This window comes from Mesoplodon densirostris, chromosome 8, assembly GCF_025265405.1.
Source record: "Mesoplodon densirostris isolate mMesDen1 chromosome 8, mMesDen1 primary haplotype, whole genome shotgun sequence".
Classification (NCBI taxonomy): domain Eukaryota; kingdom Metazoa; phylum Chordata; class Mammalia; order Artiodactyla; family Ziphiidae; genus Mesoplodon; species Mesoplodon densirostris.
Window position 1 is genome coordinate 94,291,002 of NC_082668.1, and position 19,974 is coordinate 94,310,975.

The 19,974-nt window shown below is 36.1% G+C and overlaps 1 protein-coding gene across 1 annotated transcript in view; it reads left to right on the forward strand.

Moving 5' to 3' along the window:
• MTX2 (metaxin 2) overlaps positions 1-19,974 on the forward strand; it is a 63,764-nt gene that overhangs the window by 12,584 nt on the left and 31,206 nt on the right. The window contains exons 2-3 of the mRNA XM_060106454.1: positions 10,833-10,880; positions 11,929-11,975. Coding sequence (XP_059962437.1) covers positions 10,833-10,880; positions 11,929-11,975 — 95 coding nt within the window. The remainder of the gene's footprint in view (positions 1-10,832; positions 10,881-11,928; positions 11,976-19,974) is intronic.

A 19,974-nucleotide genomic window follows, 5' to 3' on the forward strand; every position in this document is an offset into this window, starting at 1 on the left:
CCCGCCCCCCACCATTATCATCTGCCTCAGTAGCAGTCTAGGTAGTTTTTGACCAGAAAGAGGTAGATTCTCATTATTCTCTAGTTTCATTTGGGCACCAACTTTGGTTGTAAGAGAGAAGTTCTGCCCTTTACAAGTTTTCCTGAATTTTCAATCTGTTTTGCTTTCCTTCTTCTGCCTCCTGAATGGCAGGATATTAGAACCCATTTGCCTTGGATATTAATTCTAATGTATCATTCATTCATGTGCCCTCACTTTGAATCATTGTAGTCCTTTGTTTACCACGTTGTTACAAATGAACAGGTGGTTGGAGATATTGATGAGGGATTTGTGGGGTTGATGATTTGTCTGCTATGGGCTCAGTAAATTGGCATTCATTTGGCATTCTGGAGATTGTGCACTGTTTTTTTTTTTTTTTTTTTGCGGTATGCGGGCCTCTCACTGTTGTGGCCTCCCCCGTTGCGGAGCACAGGCTCCGGACGCGCAGGCTCAGCGGCCATGGCTCACGGGCCCAGCCGCTCCGCGGCATATGGGATCCTCCCAGACCGGGGCACGAACCCGTATCCCCTGCATCGGCAGGCGGACTCTCAACCACTTGCGCCACCAGGGAGGCCCTGTGCACTGTTTTATGTAATTTTTTTCTTAGTTCTGTGTAACATGTAGACAGAATTAAGCCTTGTTATGGGTGTATCAGATAATCTTTATTGTTATTTTCAGATAGGCTCCAGTATTCGTTAGAGTTTTAAACTTGAAACATTATAAAGATAACAGATAGGGAGATGGGCCATATGGTACCACTAAAGTCTAAGTGCCTTAAAGGCAGTTACTTGATTTTCTCTCTTTTTTTTTTTTTTTGCTGTATGCGGACCTCTCACTGTTGTGGCCTCTCCCATTGCGGAGCACAGGCTCCGGACGCGCAGGCTCAGTGGCCATGGCTCACAGGCCCAGCTGCTCCGTGGCATGTGAGATCTTCCCAGACCGGGGCACGAACCCGTGTCCCCTGCATCGGCCTAAAACCTGCATCGGACTCTCAACCACTGCGCCACCAGGGAAGCCCACTTGATTTTCTTTATAATTTTATCCCTAGTGCTTAGAATGGTGCCTGGCACATTATATTCAGGGTGTGTGTGTGTGTGTTCTGTGAATATTTATTGAATGATAAAACGGATTTGTAGAATGTGGCTTAATTTGCTTTCTAAAATGAGAGCTGTGTACAGTTTACTAGACATATGCAACAAGCAATAAAGAATATTCAGTGGATTCTGATGTCAATCAACAAATTTTTAAGGACTGATGATAACTTGTAGCCAAGGGGATGGTTCTAGTGTGTATCTTCTTCCAAAGTTTGGCAATCCCTTTGTATTTTTGTCTTACACTTCTCTAGTCTGTCTTAGAATGTCTGCTCCTTGCTTCAGGACCCTTATTTCAATCTAAGGTATTCTTTTTTTTTGTTGTTTGTTTGTTTTTGCGGTACGCGGGCCTCTCACTGTTGCGGCCTCTCCCGTTGCGGAGCACAGGCTCTGGACATGCAGGCTCAGCGGCCATGGCTCACGGGCCAAGCTGCTCCGCGGCATGTGGGATCTTCCTGGACCGGGGCACGAACCCGTGTCCCCAGCATTGGCAGGCAGATTCCTAACCACTGCGCCACCAGGGAAGCCCTAAGGTATTCTTTAATCTTTCTATCTGCACTTCCTTGCAGTATATTTTTTAGGTGGCTCCTGTGATCTGAATGTTTGTGTCCCCTCCAAATTTATGCATTGAAACCCTAATCCCAAGGTGATGGTGTTAGAAGGTGGGGACCGTTAGGAGGTGATTAGGTAATGAGGGCAGAACCCTTATGATTGGAATTAGTGCCAAGAGATCCCAGAGAGCTCCCTAGCCCCTTCCACCATGTGAGGACCCAGCAAGAAGTCCACAGTCAGTGACCTGGAAGAGGTCTCCTACCAGAACCCAACCATGCTGGCACCTTGATGTTGGACTTTGAGCTTCCAGAACTGTGAGAAACAAATTTCTGTCGTTTATAAGCCACCCAATCTGTGGTATTTTGTTATAGTAGCCCAAGTGGACTAAGACAGAGAGTAGCCTTACCACTGTGTTACAAAGTACTACCTGTCAGTATTTTAAGTATTGGAACTATTTTAGGTTTATGGAAATGACAGCATGGCACTACACCTCTCCATTCTCTAACATGAGCCACTTTCTTTAAAATTTTTAAAAATTGAAGTATAGTTGATGTACAATATTGTATAAGTTATAAGTGTACAATGTAGTGATTCACAATTTTTAAAGGTTATATTCCATTTATAATTATTATCAAATATTGGGTATATTCCCTGGGTTGTGCGATACGTGAGCCACTTTCTGACATGAACATTGGTCTCCAACTGTTGAGGTGATGGGAGAATTTTTTTAAAAAATAAATTTATTTATTTATTTTTGGCTGCGTTGGGTCTTCATTGCTGTGCGCAATCTTTCTCTAGTTGCAGCCAGCGGGGGCTACTCTTCGATGTGTTGCTCGGGCTTCTCATTGCGTTGGCTTCTCTTTCTTGCAGAGCACGGACTTTAGGCGCGTGGGCTTCAGTAGTTGTGTCACGTGGGCTCAGTTGTTGTGGCTCACGGGCTCTAGAGCGCAGGCTCAGTAGTTGTGGAGCATGGGCTTAGTTGCTTCGCGGCCTGTGGGATCTTCCCAGACCAGGGCTCGAACCCATGTTCCCTGCATTGGCAGGTGGATTCTTAATCACTGTGCCACCAGGGAAGTCTGAGAATGATTTTAAACTCTTATTGTGTGAAGAGTCATGTCCTGCTTACACATCTTTGAATTGTACTATAGTTTGCAGTCTGAATTGTTGAATCTAATATATAGCTCTTAAAATTCTAGCTTTGATAAAGTCACATGTCATCATATTTTAACTCTAAACATCTTAAAAATCTATTTTAAATGAAGGCTTCATATCATAACTGCCTAAAACTTGACAGGTGTTGAACTTAGTGTCTATGTTGATATCACTGAGATCATCAGTATAGTATTTATGTCAAACAGTATATTTATTTCCTTCTTTTCTCTGTGTGTCTTGCAGTAACTTGTCCATGTTTAAGAGCTGTCAAATGTTCTTTGAGCATTTTGTTATATTAGTCATATTTGCATTTACACCTTTGGCAGAACGACATCCAAATTTGGAGATAGGTTGCATGCATTTCTTATTCCTTTAGACTGTCTAAATAGTCTTTGGAAGAGGAAGAGATGACATCTATGAGCTTTTGGAATCTAGTTGCCTAAGGATAAACTGGGTTTGACTTCATTAGTGCACAAATGATAGTTTTGTGTACAGTTATTATAGCATTAATCTATTTGATGGATTGGAAATATGACAGTACTGAAGCAGCATGTAATATTAGTGCCTATTATCCTACAAATTATGTCTTCACCTACATTCATACGCCAGAGGAGTCATGTTGTACATTAAGAATGAAGAATTAAAAAAAAAAACCCCGACAACAGAGGGCATCTCTTTTTATGGCCCTTCTCTTGTCCTTTTAGATTAGATCATCAAGAGATGGACTTTAGAATTAGACTTATTAGGTCATAGCACTTTCATACTGTGAAATACCCTGAATTGAATGGAATAGGTAGATCATTTGCCACCAGAATGACTTATCACCCAACTTGATACTATAGAGAATACTGCAGGTAAAATGGAGTCTTTAAGAAAACTAGGTATATACATATGTGAATTTGTTGGCCAGTAGTCATTTCTCTAAAAATTGTAATGGATTTGTAGTAAAGAGTATTGATGTTTTTGTTATATTGGTTGATAAAGCTTAAAAATAATAGGTACCTTAAAGATAATTAAATGAGAATCAAGTATGTATTTTGGGGGGCTATGGGTTTTGCTTTATCATGTGTGTATTTCTAGCACAAATTCATTTATTTATGTATTGTTTATTTTATATTAGGGCTTTCAAAAGTCCAAAAGTATATATTCTCTCTCTTTCTAAGCTTTATTCTCCTCCAAGATAAATACTTATGGGAGGTAGAAAATATCTTTGAAAAATTTAAAAACATTCCTTTGCATAAAAAAAGCTATCACTAAAGGCTGAGACTTTAAGAGGAATCACCTTTGCTCCTGGTAAAAGAGACACTAGTGTAAAATACTCAGGGCAGTTTTACCTGGGCAAAATTGAAAAGAAAGTAAAGGATAAAGGGGTTAAAAGACCTTTAATAATGTTATTTGGATAGAAAGTTATGTGGTGTTCTGATATTTGCTTTATTTCTAGATTTTTATTTATACCTGTAAAATAGGAATATATTTCTTCTTTATAAAAATGATAAACACTTTCATGGACCTTTTGCTAGGGAATAAGAAGTCCTTCTAATTTTCAAGCATGAATTAATGTAGGTCACTAAGAGTATCTTGGAGTAAGTTATTGCTTTGGTATGAAAATGATATAGTAGTTTCTGATTGTGAAAGAATTCATTTCTGAAAGGTGGGTAGTTTTACTTTGGAACTCTTGTGATAAAGATTAGTTTTAAATGATACTTAGACCAAAAAAATTTAAATATTGCTTAATTTGAATTTCATATTTTGGCATGTATTGTACATATTATTATAAATGCCATATTCAAGTTTGGAGCAATTGAGAAGCCTAGTCTTTAATAAATAATCTCAGGACCATAGGAATTTTCACATTCTGGGAACTTACTGCCTAGAAACAGAGATAAGTTATTGACATAATAATAGAATAGAGAAGAAAGCAATATATGATATAAGACAAGTACAAACTGCTATGAGCAGTATAGATAAAGGAGAAAGTAGATTTGTTTAGTTACAAAAGCCTTCTTGATAGAGGTAGCGTTTTAAGCTTGGTCTTGAAAAAGGTGTAGGATTTGGGTATGTGGTGGGGAAGGAATATTCTGGACCGAGGGGAACAATTTGAGCAAAGTCACTAAGGTGAGGAAGTATGAAGTATATGGGGGAAATTTTAAGTACTCTGGTAGGATACAAGGGTACTATTATTAGGTAGATGGGTAGGCAGGTATCCCCCCCCCCCCCATTAATTTGTGTGTGTTCTTTCCAAGCTTTTTTCGTGGTCAAAAAAGGTGATTTCACTAGAATAGAGGAGGACTCTTCTTTGTTCAAGGGTACGTGAATGGCTGGGTTCCCTGCTGAAACTTCAAATAAGTAGTTATTTAATTAGAACAGTGTTTTCCAAGGTGGGGTGAGGTATATATACACCCTGTTTTATGCAGGACAGTCCTTTGAAGTACAGGAATAAAATATTGGAACTTAGGTTTCAATTTATTTTTTAACTGTTTTCTTTTTTAGTGTATGTTTTATAATGTGCATGATTTATTAGCTTAGGAATACCAGCCATATGATTTCCAAATCTATTTGGGTCTGCATACTCAAGGTTTTTTTTTTTTTTTTTGGCTGCGTTGGGTCTTAGTTGCTGTGCGCGGCCCCTCTCTAGCACAGAGAGCCGGCGCTACCCCTCGCGGCGGTGGGCAGGCTTCTCACTGGGTGGCCTCTCCCGTTGTCAAGCACGGGCTCCAGCAGCCGCAGCACGCAGGCTCAGTAGTTGTGGCTCGCGGGCTCCAGAGTGCAGGCTCAGCAGCTGTGGCGCACGGGCCCAGCTGCTCCGCGGCATGTGGGATCTGCCCCGACCAGAGCTTGAACCCGTGTTCCCTGCATCGGCAGGCGGATTCCCAACCACTGCGCCACCGGGGAAGCCCCCTCAAGTATTTTATTGATGGGGACATGAGAGTTTAAAAAGTGATAATCCCTATGTTAGAGTTAAAGAATATGGAAAGGCGAATAGTGAGAAGACTTGTCAGATGGTTGAGGGCCTTGTGTTGGTCTTAGGAGCATTTCAACAGTAATATCCAGTGAAAATTGTATATTTGGTATAAAACATAGAAACAGATTTCCAGTTTTAGGGTCAGTGCATAGGTAAGTTTACAGGATTAGATTCTGCCAACTATTTCAGGCAGCTGTTTAACATTTTTATAGTTGTGTTATTGGTTGTAGTATTGGAGTTCTCTGGGTAAAAGTTTCCCTTTTTTTGTCCAGGTTGTGTAGTTTTCTTATCTTCCCTGATTCATTCTTAGCCTAAACAGTACAGAATCATAATAATGATAGTAGTAATAGTAAACACAAACATTTATTCAACCAGCATTTACTGATTGCCTGTTTGGTGCTAGGTTCTAGGAATGAAGTGGTAAGCAAAAATCAGATATGAACACTGGATTCATGTGCTTATTTTCTAGTGGGGGAGGTAAACAAGTAGTCCTCAAATCCTTGTAAAAGTGTTGACTGTGATAAGTGGATCAAAGAAGTGTGCATCTTATTCAAGCTTGAAACAGAGAGGGTTTGAACTATTCCGGAGGTCACTGAAGTCTTCCCTGAAGACAGGACCAGCTACATAATTTGTAGGGCCCAGTGCAAAATGAAGATATGAGGCCCCTGTTTAAAAGAACAGGGGCCTCAAGACTGGCACAGCAGAACATAAAAGCACCCGTGGAGCCCTTCTAAGTATGGGCCCTGTGCAGCTGTTCAGGTTGTAAGTCCATGAAGCTGGCCCAACCTGAGGAAGTGATGTTTTTGCTGAGATGTAAGGACATGAAAGGAGGGGAAGATAGCTCCAGGGTAGAGGAAACAGCTTAAATGAATCTCTGGGGCAGGAAGGAACGTGATGCATTCAGAAACTGGGTGAAGGCCATTGTGGCTGGTGTATAGAGTGGGTGGAGAGGAATGATGAGGCCAGAGAGGGAGAGAGGCTGATGTGTAAGGCCAAGTCGATCTTTATTCCAAGAGCCACACAAACTACTGATGTGTATGAAGCATAAAAATTACTTTTGATATGCAAATAATACCAGTAATTGGCACCTTGACAGTGTTGGACAACATTGTCTCTCAATCCTCATTTTCTATCAGTCTCCTTTTCAGAAACGTTTATCCTCACCTTCTATATTTCTAAGCCTGGCCCTTCCCTAAGGCAGGTTTAAAAAGCCTCTTCACATCAGGGAGAGATTTTGGTGGTAGAAATGGAAAATAGGATAGGTGAGTCATGAAATTTTATTCGCTATTGAATTAGTCTGTGGTCTAAAACATTTTAGGTTGACTAAAGTAAAACTAGTAAGAGATGAAAATGTTTTATTATTTATTTTTAAAGATTTTTCTTTTAAAATGCGGCAGATTTTTAAGGTCTGTTGTCAGTACTATGATTTTGAATTCTTAATCTCCCTCTCTTTTACACATGATCAGGGACAAGGGTGGATATTAACTTCCCTAACCTTGGGAAAGAGGAGTGGGGAAGAAATTGTATTTTTGGACTTTGTCTTTCACATAACAGGCATTCTCAACGAAAAGGCTTTAATTAATATTACCCAAACCAAGAAATAGGCTTTGTACTTTGTTATGTGTGGATAATGTTCATGATTCATTGATTTACTTATGAAAGCTCATTTCCTAGAAAGAAACCTACATGGTTGATCTGTAGATCCATTGCCACACAACTTAGGATTTTCACTATTGTCTCTCTGTTGAACAACACACCAGCCATTTCTTCTCCCATGCCATTCATTCCCGGATCATTCCCTGCATACTCTGCTATTTCTTGCCTCCTGGACTATGGATATACTGGAATTCCAAGCTGCTAAAGTAGCATGGTTATATAGGTTTATATCAGCCTACTTGCCTTCTCTTTTTATTTTTTATTTATTTATTTATTTTTTTGCTGTACGCGGGCCTCTCACTGCTGTGGCCTCTCCCGTTGCGGAGCACAGGCTCCGGACACACAGGCCCCGCGGCCATGGCTCGTGGGCCCAGCCGCTCCGCGGCATGTGGGATCCTCCGGGATCGGGGCACGAACTCGTGTCCCCTGCATCGGCAGGCGGACTCTCAACCACTGCGCCACCAGGGAGGCCCCCTTCTCTTTTTAAATGATAGGTTCAGTTTGTGAAGATAACATCAAATGTTTTGGCAGAGTTACTTTCTGAGAATTTACTTTCAATAATAATTCCTGAGTTGGAACATAGTTTGTATATTGGAGCAAGGAAAATATACTCTGTCATCCCCATTTCCAGCTTTAGGTTCTTAATAGCAGAGCTTTTAGTATTTGTAGATAACTCCTTTGTTCTTACTTGCAGTCGGGTAATATGTTGCAAGATTTCTGTTACTTTTACATATGTCGGTTGTATTACATCAGGAGAAAGGGGGTGATGATAAATGAACTTTTAACTGGAATTACTGAACACGGAAGTTCCTATTCGTATGAGAACTCTGATACTGCAGAGTAGTGATGTAGCTTCTGAGTTATCAAAGAACACTTAAATTATACTCAGCATATATTTAATGCTAAATGTATGTTTTTCCATTGTTTTGAAAATTTGTAATTCATGTCTAATATGTACACAAAATAGCTAACCAAAAGTTAAAATTACCAGAATATTTAATTAGAGCACCCTATTACTTTAACATAGTTGATAATTAAGTTCAGTAAAACTTTGATTAGCCAGAATGTTTAGGGGATTGACTGGTAGGTTTCTTTCTTTCCATGCACAATTAATGATCACCAGCTGTATGCAAAACATGGCACAGTGTGGCATACACAGATGCATATGACACATTTGTGCCCTCAAGGAACTTAATTTCAATGTCTTTGGAACTTTTGTAAATTTTATTCCTATGCCTTATTGCTTTCTTTAATAAGATTAATATAATGCATATAATTGAGTCTTTGATGATGTAGACTCTTACAATGAATGAACCTCATTGTATTGTTTCTTATATAGATGTAAACAGTGTAGGTGTGCTGATCATACAGTTTATCCTAAAAGGTTATTTTTTAGTAAATTGCTGATGTCAGCTTGTTTTTGTTTCCCTGACTTTTATTTTTAAAACTGTTACACAGGTTAATTGGGTTCTTATTGAAATTTTACTTTGTTAAAAAGTTTACACTAACATATAGTAATATTTAGTTGCACTGCCTTTTTGGTATGTGAGTTGAAATTCAGTAGCCTTTATGTATATGTATACAGACAGTCCCTAACTTAACAACGGTTTGACCTAACGATTTTTCGACTTTATGATAGATTGAAAGCAGTACGCATTCAGTAGGAACTGTATTTCAAGTTGTGAATTTTTATCTTTGCTTGGGCTAGCAATATGTAACTGGATACTCTTGATGCTGGGCAGCAGCAGGGAGTCACAGCTCCCAGTCAGCCACGAAATCACAAAATCAAGAGGGTGAACAACTGATACGCTTACCACCATTCAGTACCCATAAAACCATCCCGTTTTTCACTTTCAGTACAGTATTCCATAAATTACATGAGATATTTAACACTTCATTATAAAACAGGCTTTGTGTTAGATGCCCAACTGTAAGCTAATGTAAGTGTTTTGAGCACGTTTAATGTGGGCTAGGCTAGGCTATGGTGTTTGGTAGGTGAGGTATATTAAATGCATTTTCAACTTACAGTGGGTTTATCGGGATGTAAACCCATGATAGGTCAAGGGAGGTCTGTAATACTGTGATAACAGTGTGCAAAACTGTGTATGGTCCATTATTTGCTTGGTGACTTCATGTATTATCCCTAAGTATGAGTTTAATTTTGTGTAGCCCAGACCAAACCAAAATTTATAATTTACAATAATACAATGTTTTTCTTTTCATCCTAAAGTGGAAGTAAAAGGAAATTAAGGCATCCACCCCTCCCTCCCACTCGTAAGACTGTTTTGTTTTAGTGCATCTTAAATGATCAGTCTTAAGAAAAAAATGCTTCATGTGTATAAGTTTCTTTTTTAAAAAACCAGCTGGAAGTATATATTAAAAAATAATTTGTTACTGTGTCACAGACTGTATTAATTTAAACACAGTAAGAAAAATACCAATTATTATCAAATTTCATATTTGACTTTCTTGCTGACAGCAAATATAGTTAGAGTGTTAGAATTGGTGATTCTGATGTTCTATGGCTTTTACAAAGAAGAATTCAACAAATGATATACTGTATATTCTGTCAGTGGAGGCATTGCTTCTTAAGTGCAGTTGATTAGACAAATTCAAATCTAGTGCTTTTTCCAAGCACTGGTAGGTTGCTAATCTTCTCTTTGTAGTTGGAGTCTTCTCTGGATGAGAAATTGAGTCAAGGTCAAGCCTGGCTTCAGGCCTAAAATTAGCTTTAGCAGCTCTATTTCACATTGTAGGTACTTAACTGCTTCATCATGTTACTTCCCTTTGTTTTTGTGAGATGGTGTTGGTGAGGTCAAGGCAATGAAATGTAGACAACAACAGGATTCTTCTGTCTGTTTAAATACTACCAGCTTATGAGGAAAGATGCACAGCCTGATAGAGATGTATTTGATTCTTTCATACAGTGTTGTCTTGAAAATTTACTTCGTTAAAAGTTTACAGTAAAATATTATAAATATTGCTTCACTATTTTTCTTTTTGATAGTGAACTGAAATTCAGTATCTTTTTATATGCATGAGTAACATTTTGGATATGTCTGTGTTTGAAGGAGGCTAAAGGAATAGTAGCATTTAGGCTGTTTTATTTTTAAAATTTTCCCTTTTGATTGGGCAAGATGTCTTCCACCTCCTCCCCATAAAAAATGAAACTGCCACTAAACATTCACTTAAAAGAAATTATCTAACCTGCTTATATAGGTTCCCATAGAATCTAAAGTAGTATGACTAGTTGCCATATTTAAGGTATCCTTGGCAGTTGACTTTAAATGCTCTAGGCAAATGTATGTGATTATTAATTTGGTTGGTTATTGATATGTTTTTGCCCTATGTGCCTAATTATCACTGCTTTGTTTCCACAGCTGCAGAACCGTGGCCTGAAAATGCTACATTATATCAGCAGCTGAAAGGTAGGTACTTGTTCTCAGTTAAAAATGGCTTTGTATCAAAATATATTTATTACCAAAAACACCCTTCAATAATATAATCCTTTGCAAAGAGAACATAAAACGTAAAGAAGGGATTCCCTTGTATAATTTGTCTAGGAGATTTTACCTAAATTTATATCTGCCAGTGTAAACCAACTATTCATGGCCTATAAGGTCCTTAGTTTATTATTGACTCATTATATTGGCTGCTGTAGGCAGTGTAAAATGATGTGGTTGCAGGAGCAGTTGGCAGATTTACTGTGCCAATAGCTGACACAGCAGATTTTTGAAGTCCTGTGGTAAAGTGGGCTCTCAGTAAAAAGGAACTGTTAAAATGTATAGGCTAGGATGGTTCAGGCTCCCTTTAGCAGCTCTTCATATATCATCAGGTCACATTATGGACCCCATTTGGGGCTCAGCAGCCTGCTACAGTTGTCAGAAGACTGCAAAGTAATGAAGACTAATAGGCAGCAGCCCTAGTCTTCTAAGCATGGAATTTTTATTGCAGCGAACTTGTCATCTTTCTTTTGTGTGACAGACCTAGACACACTGTGTAATATTAACTGTAAGCTGGTTTTATATGATTTTGAATGCTTTTACTTTTAACTAGAGAGGTTTGAGTAGAGATACTATTTTACTTAATTTTAATGAAAAGAAGAGGAATGTTTCTTGAAAACTTGGAAAACGAATTTGTTTTTAAGTGAGCGATTTTCATAATATATTGTTGATAAAATACAGTAAGTGATCAATTAGTTTTAGGGGAAATTGTTGATAAAATACAATAAGTGATCAAATAGTTTCAGAGTAAATAGTTTTGTTTCATTGTTATTTACATACTATGATAATTTAATCAAAATTATAATCACACATTGATATAGACATATAGACAACAGCATTGATATAGAACTTTAATGATTACATTTTCTTTTTAGAAATAGGAATAGTTTTTAAAAATAAAAACATTTATAAATGTATTTTACTTGTTTAGCAGTTATGCTTTTGACTCAGACCTTTCATTGTATTTCCACAGGGGAGCAAATTTTGCTTTCTGACAATGCAGCTTCTCTTGCTGTGCAGGTAAGTATGTAAATAATGTAATTTTTTAAATTTTGAGTTGCAAATTTTTTTTCCTCTCCAGTCTGATACTGTATGTTTAGAATTTTTTTTGTGATTTATCATTATCAGTATAACATCTCTTTGTGAAGTATAATTTTATTATGTAATATTATTCAGGTAATTGTTGCCAGTATGTAAAATGAACATAAAAATCTTCATTATTCATTCTTTTTATAAACATCACTTATGTTGTGGGTGCATTTTCTTTATTTGCTGTTTTGCTTTTGGCTAGATATGATGGTATTGATTAGTTGGGGTGAATGTTCATTTATAGGCACAAAACTATTTTCTAACTTATTTGTAAAGTTTTATTCACTGCATATTTTTAAGCATCATTCTCTCATTCTTCTCATTCTAGCCTTAATCCATTTGGTAATCATGAAGCAAACATATTCTTTTCCAGCCATTCCTTATATATTTATCGATTACATTAGTGTCTGTTATCCCCAGACCACTTACTGAATATAATAACTCTTCAAGTTGTATATCACAGTTGTGTAATCCAAAAGCTTAGTGGCCCTGTAAACTTTAACCTGCTCTATAGGAAATATAGGATACTTGGGAATTGTTTGCCTTAAAAAAAAGAGAAATGTTTATGTAGATTATGGAATTATAATTATTGAAACATTTTACATATTTAGTTGCTGTTTGGTTAGCTTACATAGTTTGAATCACAAAGAGGATTTTATTGTATAGCACCTAAAAGATAGCTTAAAAGAGAAATCTAAGACGTGACATTTGTTGCAGATGAGACTGTGAGCTTCTTGAGGACAGAAAGAAAAGGAAGAAGAGGGACTGCTTTTGCTGCATTCTAGGCATGATGCTAGGCACTTGGTCATCTTGTTTTTTTTAAATTCAAGTTGATAATCATCTGGGCTTAATAACTATGTCTGATACATAGTATGTCATTCAGTACATTTTAATTTCGTTTAAGGCAGGGAAAGAAGGAAAAGATAGAAATGTGTTTGGACAATAATTTATTTGTATGAGTATGAGCTTTTTAAAGTTTCTTTCTTTTAGAAGATTTATATATTTTTACCAAGAATATAAATTTTGTTTATTTTATTTACTTACCTTTATTTTATCTTTAGGCACTAGTACTATAACTAGTGTATTTTCTTTCTTACGGTAACCTTTGAGAGGCAGAACTTCTTAGTTGGTTATATTTAATAAATATGGACTTTATACTGCCATTTTGGCAGGGGGGATAAGGAAGTTGAAATTTAAGTTTAGTTTTCAAATACTAATGACACAGTGCCTAGCTTATAAAATGTACTCAGTAAATATTTGTTGAATGAAGGGTTTATAAGTGTGGTAGAAGCAATCTTGCTTGATAACGGATAGCACAAGTAAATTATTTGCTGTGTGTGAAATAGTGTCTTCAATCTTTATACTTTTGAAAAGATAACTTCAGGGCACAGTGAATATATTTTTTTAACATCTTTATTGGAGTATAATTGCTTTGCAGTGGTGTTGTGTTAGTTTCTGCTTTATAACAAAGTGAATCAGCTATACATGTACATATATCCCCATATCTCTTCCCTCTTGCATCTCCCTCTCTCCCACCCTCCCTATCCCACCCCTCTAGGTGGTCACAGTGCACCGAGCTGATCTCCCTGTGCTATGTAGCTGCTTCCCACCAGCTATCAATTTTACATTTGGTAGTGTATATATGTCCATGTCACTCTCTCACTTTGTCCCAGCTTACCTTTCCCCCTCCCTGTGTCCTCAAGTCCATTCTCTAGTAGGTCTGCGTCTTTATTCCTGTCCTGCTTCTAGGTTCTTCATGACCATTTTTTTTTTTTTTTAGATTCCATATATATGTGTTAACATACTGTATTTGTTTTTCTGTTTCTGACTTACTTCACTCTGTATGACAGATTCTAGGTCCATCCACCTCACTACAAATAACTCAATTTCATTTCTTTTTATGGCCAAGTAATATTCCATTGCATATACGTGCCACATCTTCTTTATCCATTCATCTGTCAGCGGACACTTAGGTTACTTCCATGTCCTGGCTCTTGTAAATAGAGCTGCAATGAACATTGTGGTACATGACTCTTTTTGATTATGATTTTCTCAGGGTATATGCCCAGTAGTGGGATCGCTGGGTCATATGGTAGTTCTGTATCAATTTACATTCCTACCAACAGAGCAAGAGGGTTCCCTTTTCTCCACACCCTCTCCAGCATTTATGGTTTGTAGATTTTTTGATGATGGCCATTCTGACTGGTGTGAGGTGATACCTCATTGTAGTTTTGATTTGCATTTCTCTAATGATTAGCGATGCTGGGCATCTTTTCATGTATTTCTTGGCAATCTGTATGCCTTCTTTGGAGAAATGTCTATTTAGGTCTTCCTCCCATTATTGGATTGGGTTGTTTGTTTTTTTGATATGGCGCTGAATGAGCTGCTTGCATATTTTGGAGATTAATCCTTTGTCAGTTGCTTCATTTGCACATATTTTCTCCCATTCTGAGAGTTGTCTTTCCATGTTGTTTATGGTTTCCTTTGCTGTGCAAAAGCTTTTAAGTTTCATTAGGTCCCATTTGTATTTTGGGTAGGAATAGACCAGTAGTTCTTAACTGAGGGAGGATTACTACCCCAAAGAGGACATTTGACAATATTTAGACATTTTTGATTGTCACAACTGCTAGGGAGGCTGCTTTTGGCATCTATTGGGTAGACACCAGGGATGCTGTGAAGCAGTGCATGAGACAGTCCCTCCACAGAAAGAATTATCCAGCCCCAAATGTAAATGGTGTCAATGTTGAGAAACCCTAGAATAGATGGTTTAACTAGTTTTCAGCACAAACCAAGATATCATTATATTACTGTTAAAAAAAATTAACATTTTAAATAATCTGGGGAAGGAAAGAAAAAAGAAATCTTAGTGTGTACCTTATCTAGTAATTCTGTTTTTATGGTTCTTATTAATTTGCTTTCTCACCATGGCATCTCAAATCACAGTTGCAATTAAAACCAGAAAATAAGAACCATTTAAAATGCAGAATTTTGCATAACCGTTTTAATTTTTTTTGTTATCCTACGTATGTCACTTAGATGATAAATTAACCAGCATATATTAAAAATTCTTGGTTTTCTTCAATATTCTTTGACTTGACAGCTGATAGTAGCCATGACTATAAATGTGACTTTTCCAGATATCTGATGTAAACTTTATGGAGTAATTTTCTTCTATATAGTGGACCAGTATCCGTTTAGAAGAATCAGTTAAATGTATAAAATTGATCAAAACAATGTGATGGGTATCCATAAACTGGATATTTTCTAGAAGATATCAGATATCAAGCATCAGATATTTTAGTAGTCTGCCAGTTAAGCCATCAGGAAATTTAAATTTTACTTACCACATAGAATTGGCATTTATTATATTCCTGGAACTAAGTGGTTAGATTTTTTTTTTTTTTTTTGGTTAAATGAAATTTTATGATTTCAGTTTAAAAGAAAATAAATTTTTTTTTCCCCATGGCTGTTATTTCCTCTTAGATTTGCTTTCCTTCTTTCATCCACAAAGTATTGGTATTACCTGAAGTGTTTGCCTCATAAAATAATCTTGTATGTTGAATATTTTGAAGTATTAGAGTAGCGTGTTCCTCTGGTTCTCATGAGCAGTGTGTGTGTATAAATATATATACACACACACATATATATGGCAAGATGCATATACACAGTATTACATACACAAACATGGGGGAGAGAAATCTTCTATTTCATAATATTACTTCCGCTCTGAAGCTTGTAATGGTTGGTAAAAGAATTTTGATAACAATTCTCTGTTACTATCCTCTCATCCCCTAAACCTAAATCAACTGTCCAGTAGATATATAATGTATATAATGTTGCCCACATATGTAATTTAAAATTTTGTAGTAGCCCCACTAAAAGAAGTAAAAAGAAACAGGTGAAATTAATTTTAATAATATATTTTATTTAATATTATCAAATATTATAATTTTAACATGTAATCAGTACATAATTTATTAATGTGATGTTTTTTGGTTTTTTTATATTAAGTTCAAAATCTGTTGTGTATTTCACACTTACAGCACATCTCAATTTCTGCCAACCGCATTTCAAGTACTCTGTATGTAGCTGGTGGCTCTTGTATTGGGCAGCACATGTCCAGAAATACTGTATGAGCAAATGCATATGGACTTCAAAGTTTTCTGCAGAAAATGTTTCATTTGATTTTTCTCCAAGAAGTTTATGTCTTTACTGATTCAGTATATGTTGTCTTTTATAGCAGGTTCCACAAATGAAATGGGTGGTTGGTCTCTGTTGCAAATACCTTAAACGTTACTCTTTGTTTCAAGTTTCCTCATCTGTAAAATGGAGATATAATAGAAGCTATCCTACTGGGTGTTATGAAGACTGAATGTGTTAAAAAATATGTAAAATATATATAAAAATTAAAGCATTTAGAAAAGCACCTGGCATATTGTAAACATGCAATGAACATTGGTTATTATTTCCTTCTTTCCTGATTCTTTGACAGAAATATACATAATCAGTGTCAGCATCAGGAATGGAAGCTTGCCGGCTTTGTAATGCCTAAAGTAATTAAAATAAATGTTAGGTGTAAGAGTTATTTTTGGACATATTTAAATCTGTATGAACATTAATAATTTTTATATTCATTGTTTCATTCCGTAACTAAAAGTTGTTAATATAGAGTGCTTGAATTCAAACAAACCATTATTTTAATAATACTAAATAAGGTTTGTTTTAAAGTTGAGTATTTATTGAATGCTTTTATTGTCTAAGGCACTCTATTGAGAGCTTTTATGTGTGGTATCTCCTTCAATCTTTATCGTAACCCTAGTGTAGGGCACTATTATTAAGCTCATTTTAAAGATGTGGAAACTGAAGCTCAGGAAAGCTCTGGCCAAGGTCATAGAGCCTAGAAATTGAGGAGGTAAACAGACACCAACAGCACTGGTGGAGTGCCTACTATGTGCTCATCACTGTGCTGAGCACTTAATTCTTATGAACTCATTTAATCCTTATAATAACTGTATGACGTCAGTGCTGTTATAATCCCCATTCTGCAGATAATATTAATAAGAACAACAATAACTGAAGCTAAAATTTACACAGCCCTTACTCCATGCGCCAGGTCTTGTTCTGTGTACTTTAGGTATCATAGATAATGCTTACACACAGGCACCATATGAGGTAGGTAGCATTATTATTTCCATTTTGCAGATTAGGAAGTTGAGGCAGAGAGGTTAAGCAATTGGCCCAAACTTATATAATTAGTACTTGACAGAGCTGGAATGCAAATCCAGGGAGTCTGGGTCTAGAGTCCACCCTTGTAACACTTTGCTGCATACCAGTCCAGTCCAGTGATACAGACCTTTGGAGTTTTATCCAAAAATAAGTAGACACTTAATTCAAAAATCATTTCTGACATTTCTTAGTGAATTATATCTTACAATTTATGGATTACATTAAGATGTGAGAGATAGATATGTTGCAGCTTTTGGATCTCTGAGATGTGATAAAGGTAGTATTACCTATGTTATGGGTTATTAGGAAGCTCAAGTTAGGTAATAAATGGGAAATTCTTTTGAAAAAAGTGAAAGCAATAGAACTACAAGATGATGTTGATTGCTGAATTAGTGCCAATTTTTGCTTCAAAGATTTATATACGTATTTTGTGAATGTCTTTATATGATAAAATGTTACTTCTAGTAAGTTTTAGAAAGGATTTTTGTTTATTATATATATGAAGCCAATTTAAAAAGAAACCTGTTTTCCTTTTTTGTATGGCTTAATCTAAATATTGTAAAAGTTTAGTTATTGAATTTATTTTTTAGTGTCTCAAACTGATGATTATTAGAATGCTGAATGAAAAAGTAATCTTACTTTTTACTTCTTCATTTTTTAGTTACTTCAAGTAAGAATAACATTTAAGCTGAGGTTAAAGGAAATAATATTCTTATTTTTTCCTATCCTTTGTGAATAACTACTTAATCTCTAAAAATGAAAGGGAACACAACAGAAAAAAACGATGTTCTTTCTGTTGAATATGTTGTTTTTTTTCCTTCAGGTTTTGTGGTTTTTATTAACACAGGCTGTTATAAAAAAATTGTTTTGCTTTTTAAACATTTTATCTAGTCATATAACCCCAAATAATTATTTACTTTTGGTACAAAAGGAAATAAATTGGGAGACCGAAGTCCTATTTTAACAGTAGGAAAATATAGTTTAAGCTATTCCATTGAGAACCTGCCTCTCTATATGCTCCCCCAACTTTAATCATTAAAAATGTCAGCATTTTTATAGGCCCCATTAATACTGGGCCATGAACACTAACATGCCAGATCTGCTGATAAGCAGTTAGCTGACCCTTGCTTTTTCCTTTTCACAATTGATGCTTTTTAGGTGGACATATTAATTTGAAGTTAAATGATAACATCCTAATGTAGTGATTGGGGAAGAACAGGAAAGAGGAGTATCTCTCCTTCAGGACTGCAGGTCAATTGTTGCATTGGAGAAAGAACTGTGATTATGAAATTACAGCTGTTGTAAACTTGTTGTGTCATTCAGATGGTCACAGTGGACAACTTACCTATAGAATTTTAGAGGAAATGATTTTGAATTTTCAGTTTGGTTTAATACATTTTCTACTTTAAACAACTTGTTTATGGTTATATGTAGTTTCTAAGTGTCAGTTTAAACCTGATACAAATACAATAGGTGGGAATGCAGTGATACATTTATTTTAATAGAGAATTAATAGAATACTATTTTATGTAAAACATTTTAAAATTGATATAACTTTCTTGAAGTTTTATAAAGTGTAAAATCTTAGTTTTTTAAAGTATGTTTATCCCTTCCACTTTGATCATTTTCTGCAAAATGAGGCTTCTGTGTTCACTTTCAGGATTAGGAGAAGGAAAGCTAAGGGACAGAGAGAATTTAGTGGATCCTTTTCAGTGTTCTAAAATGAGCAAAATAGAGGCTGCAGATGTTTCCTTGATATCACTGAATTTAAATTCTTCAGATTGAATGTGTTACATTACATTACCTTTTCCTTTTTTATATCAGAAGTATTATAAAGCATTTTGGTGATATATGCATAAAACACCTGGAATGATTTAAATGTATAAAATGTGACCTTTAGGAAGGATGTCTGTGAACTTAAAGTGCAAATAGAATTTAGCAGATTAAAAAAATTCTTAGTATTGGGCTTCCCTGGTGGCGCAGTGGTTGAGAGTCCGCCTGCCGATGCAGGGGACGCGGGTTCGTGCCCCGGTCTGGGAAGATCCCACATGCCGCGGAGCGGCTGGGCCCGTGAGCCATGGCCGCTGAGCCTGCGCATCCGGAGCCTGTGCTCCGCAACGGGAGAGGCCACAACAGTGAGAGGCCTGCATACTGCAAAAAAAAAAAAAAAAAAAAAAAAAAAAAAAAAAAAAATTCTCAGTATTAATATTAATCCCTCAACACATAAATGGTATGGTGTATATAAAACATTTAAATTAATCTTACAGATTTGTGAAAAGTATATTCAAAATAGAATTAGGTGGCTATTGGAGTTGTCATTTTTAGTAATTAGTGAAATAATGTAAAATGGTTATACAGGGTAATGGTTTGCTAATATAAATATCTATTTAACTTAGCAGAAATTTACACTTCTGTAGTTCTGAGAGATGGCAAGTTAGAGTATCAACCGTATACTTTTCTCTTTAAAAAGTAAATAGCAAGCAGGATTTTAAGATTTGTTGCTGTTAAACAGAACAATAAAGACATAGCAGTAAGATGAAGAAAATGACAGTCTGTTTTTTAAACAGAAAAAGGCTAGAATTCTTCATGATTAGATATACGTATCAATGTAATCGATCTAGCAGCATTATATTTGAGCTGAAAATGCACTTAAATTTGAGACCATACGCTACCCCGTGTGAGCGAAACATCTTTCATATAGTTC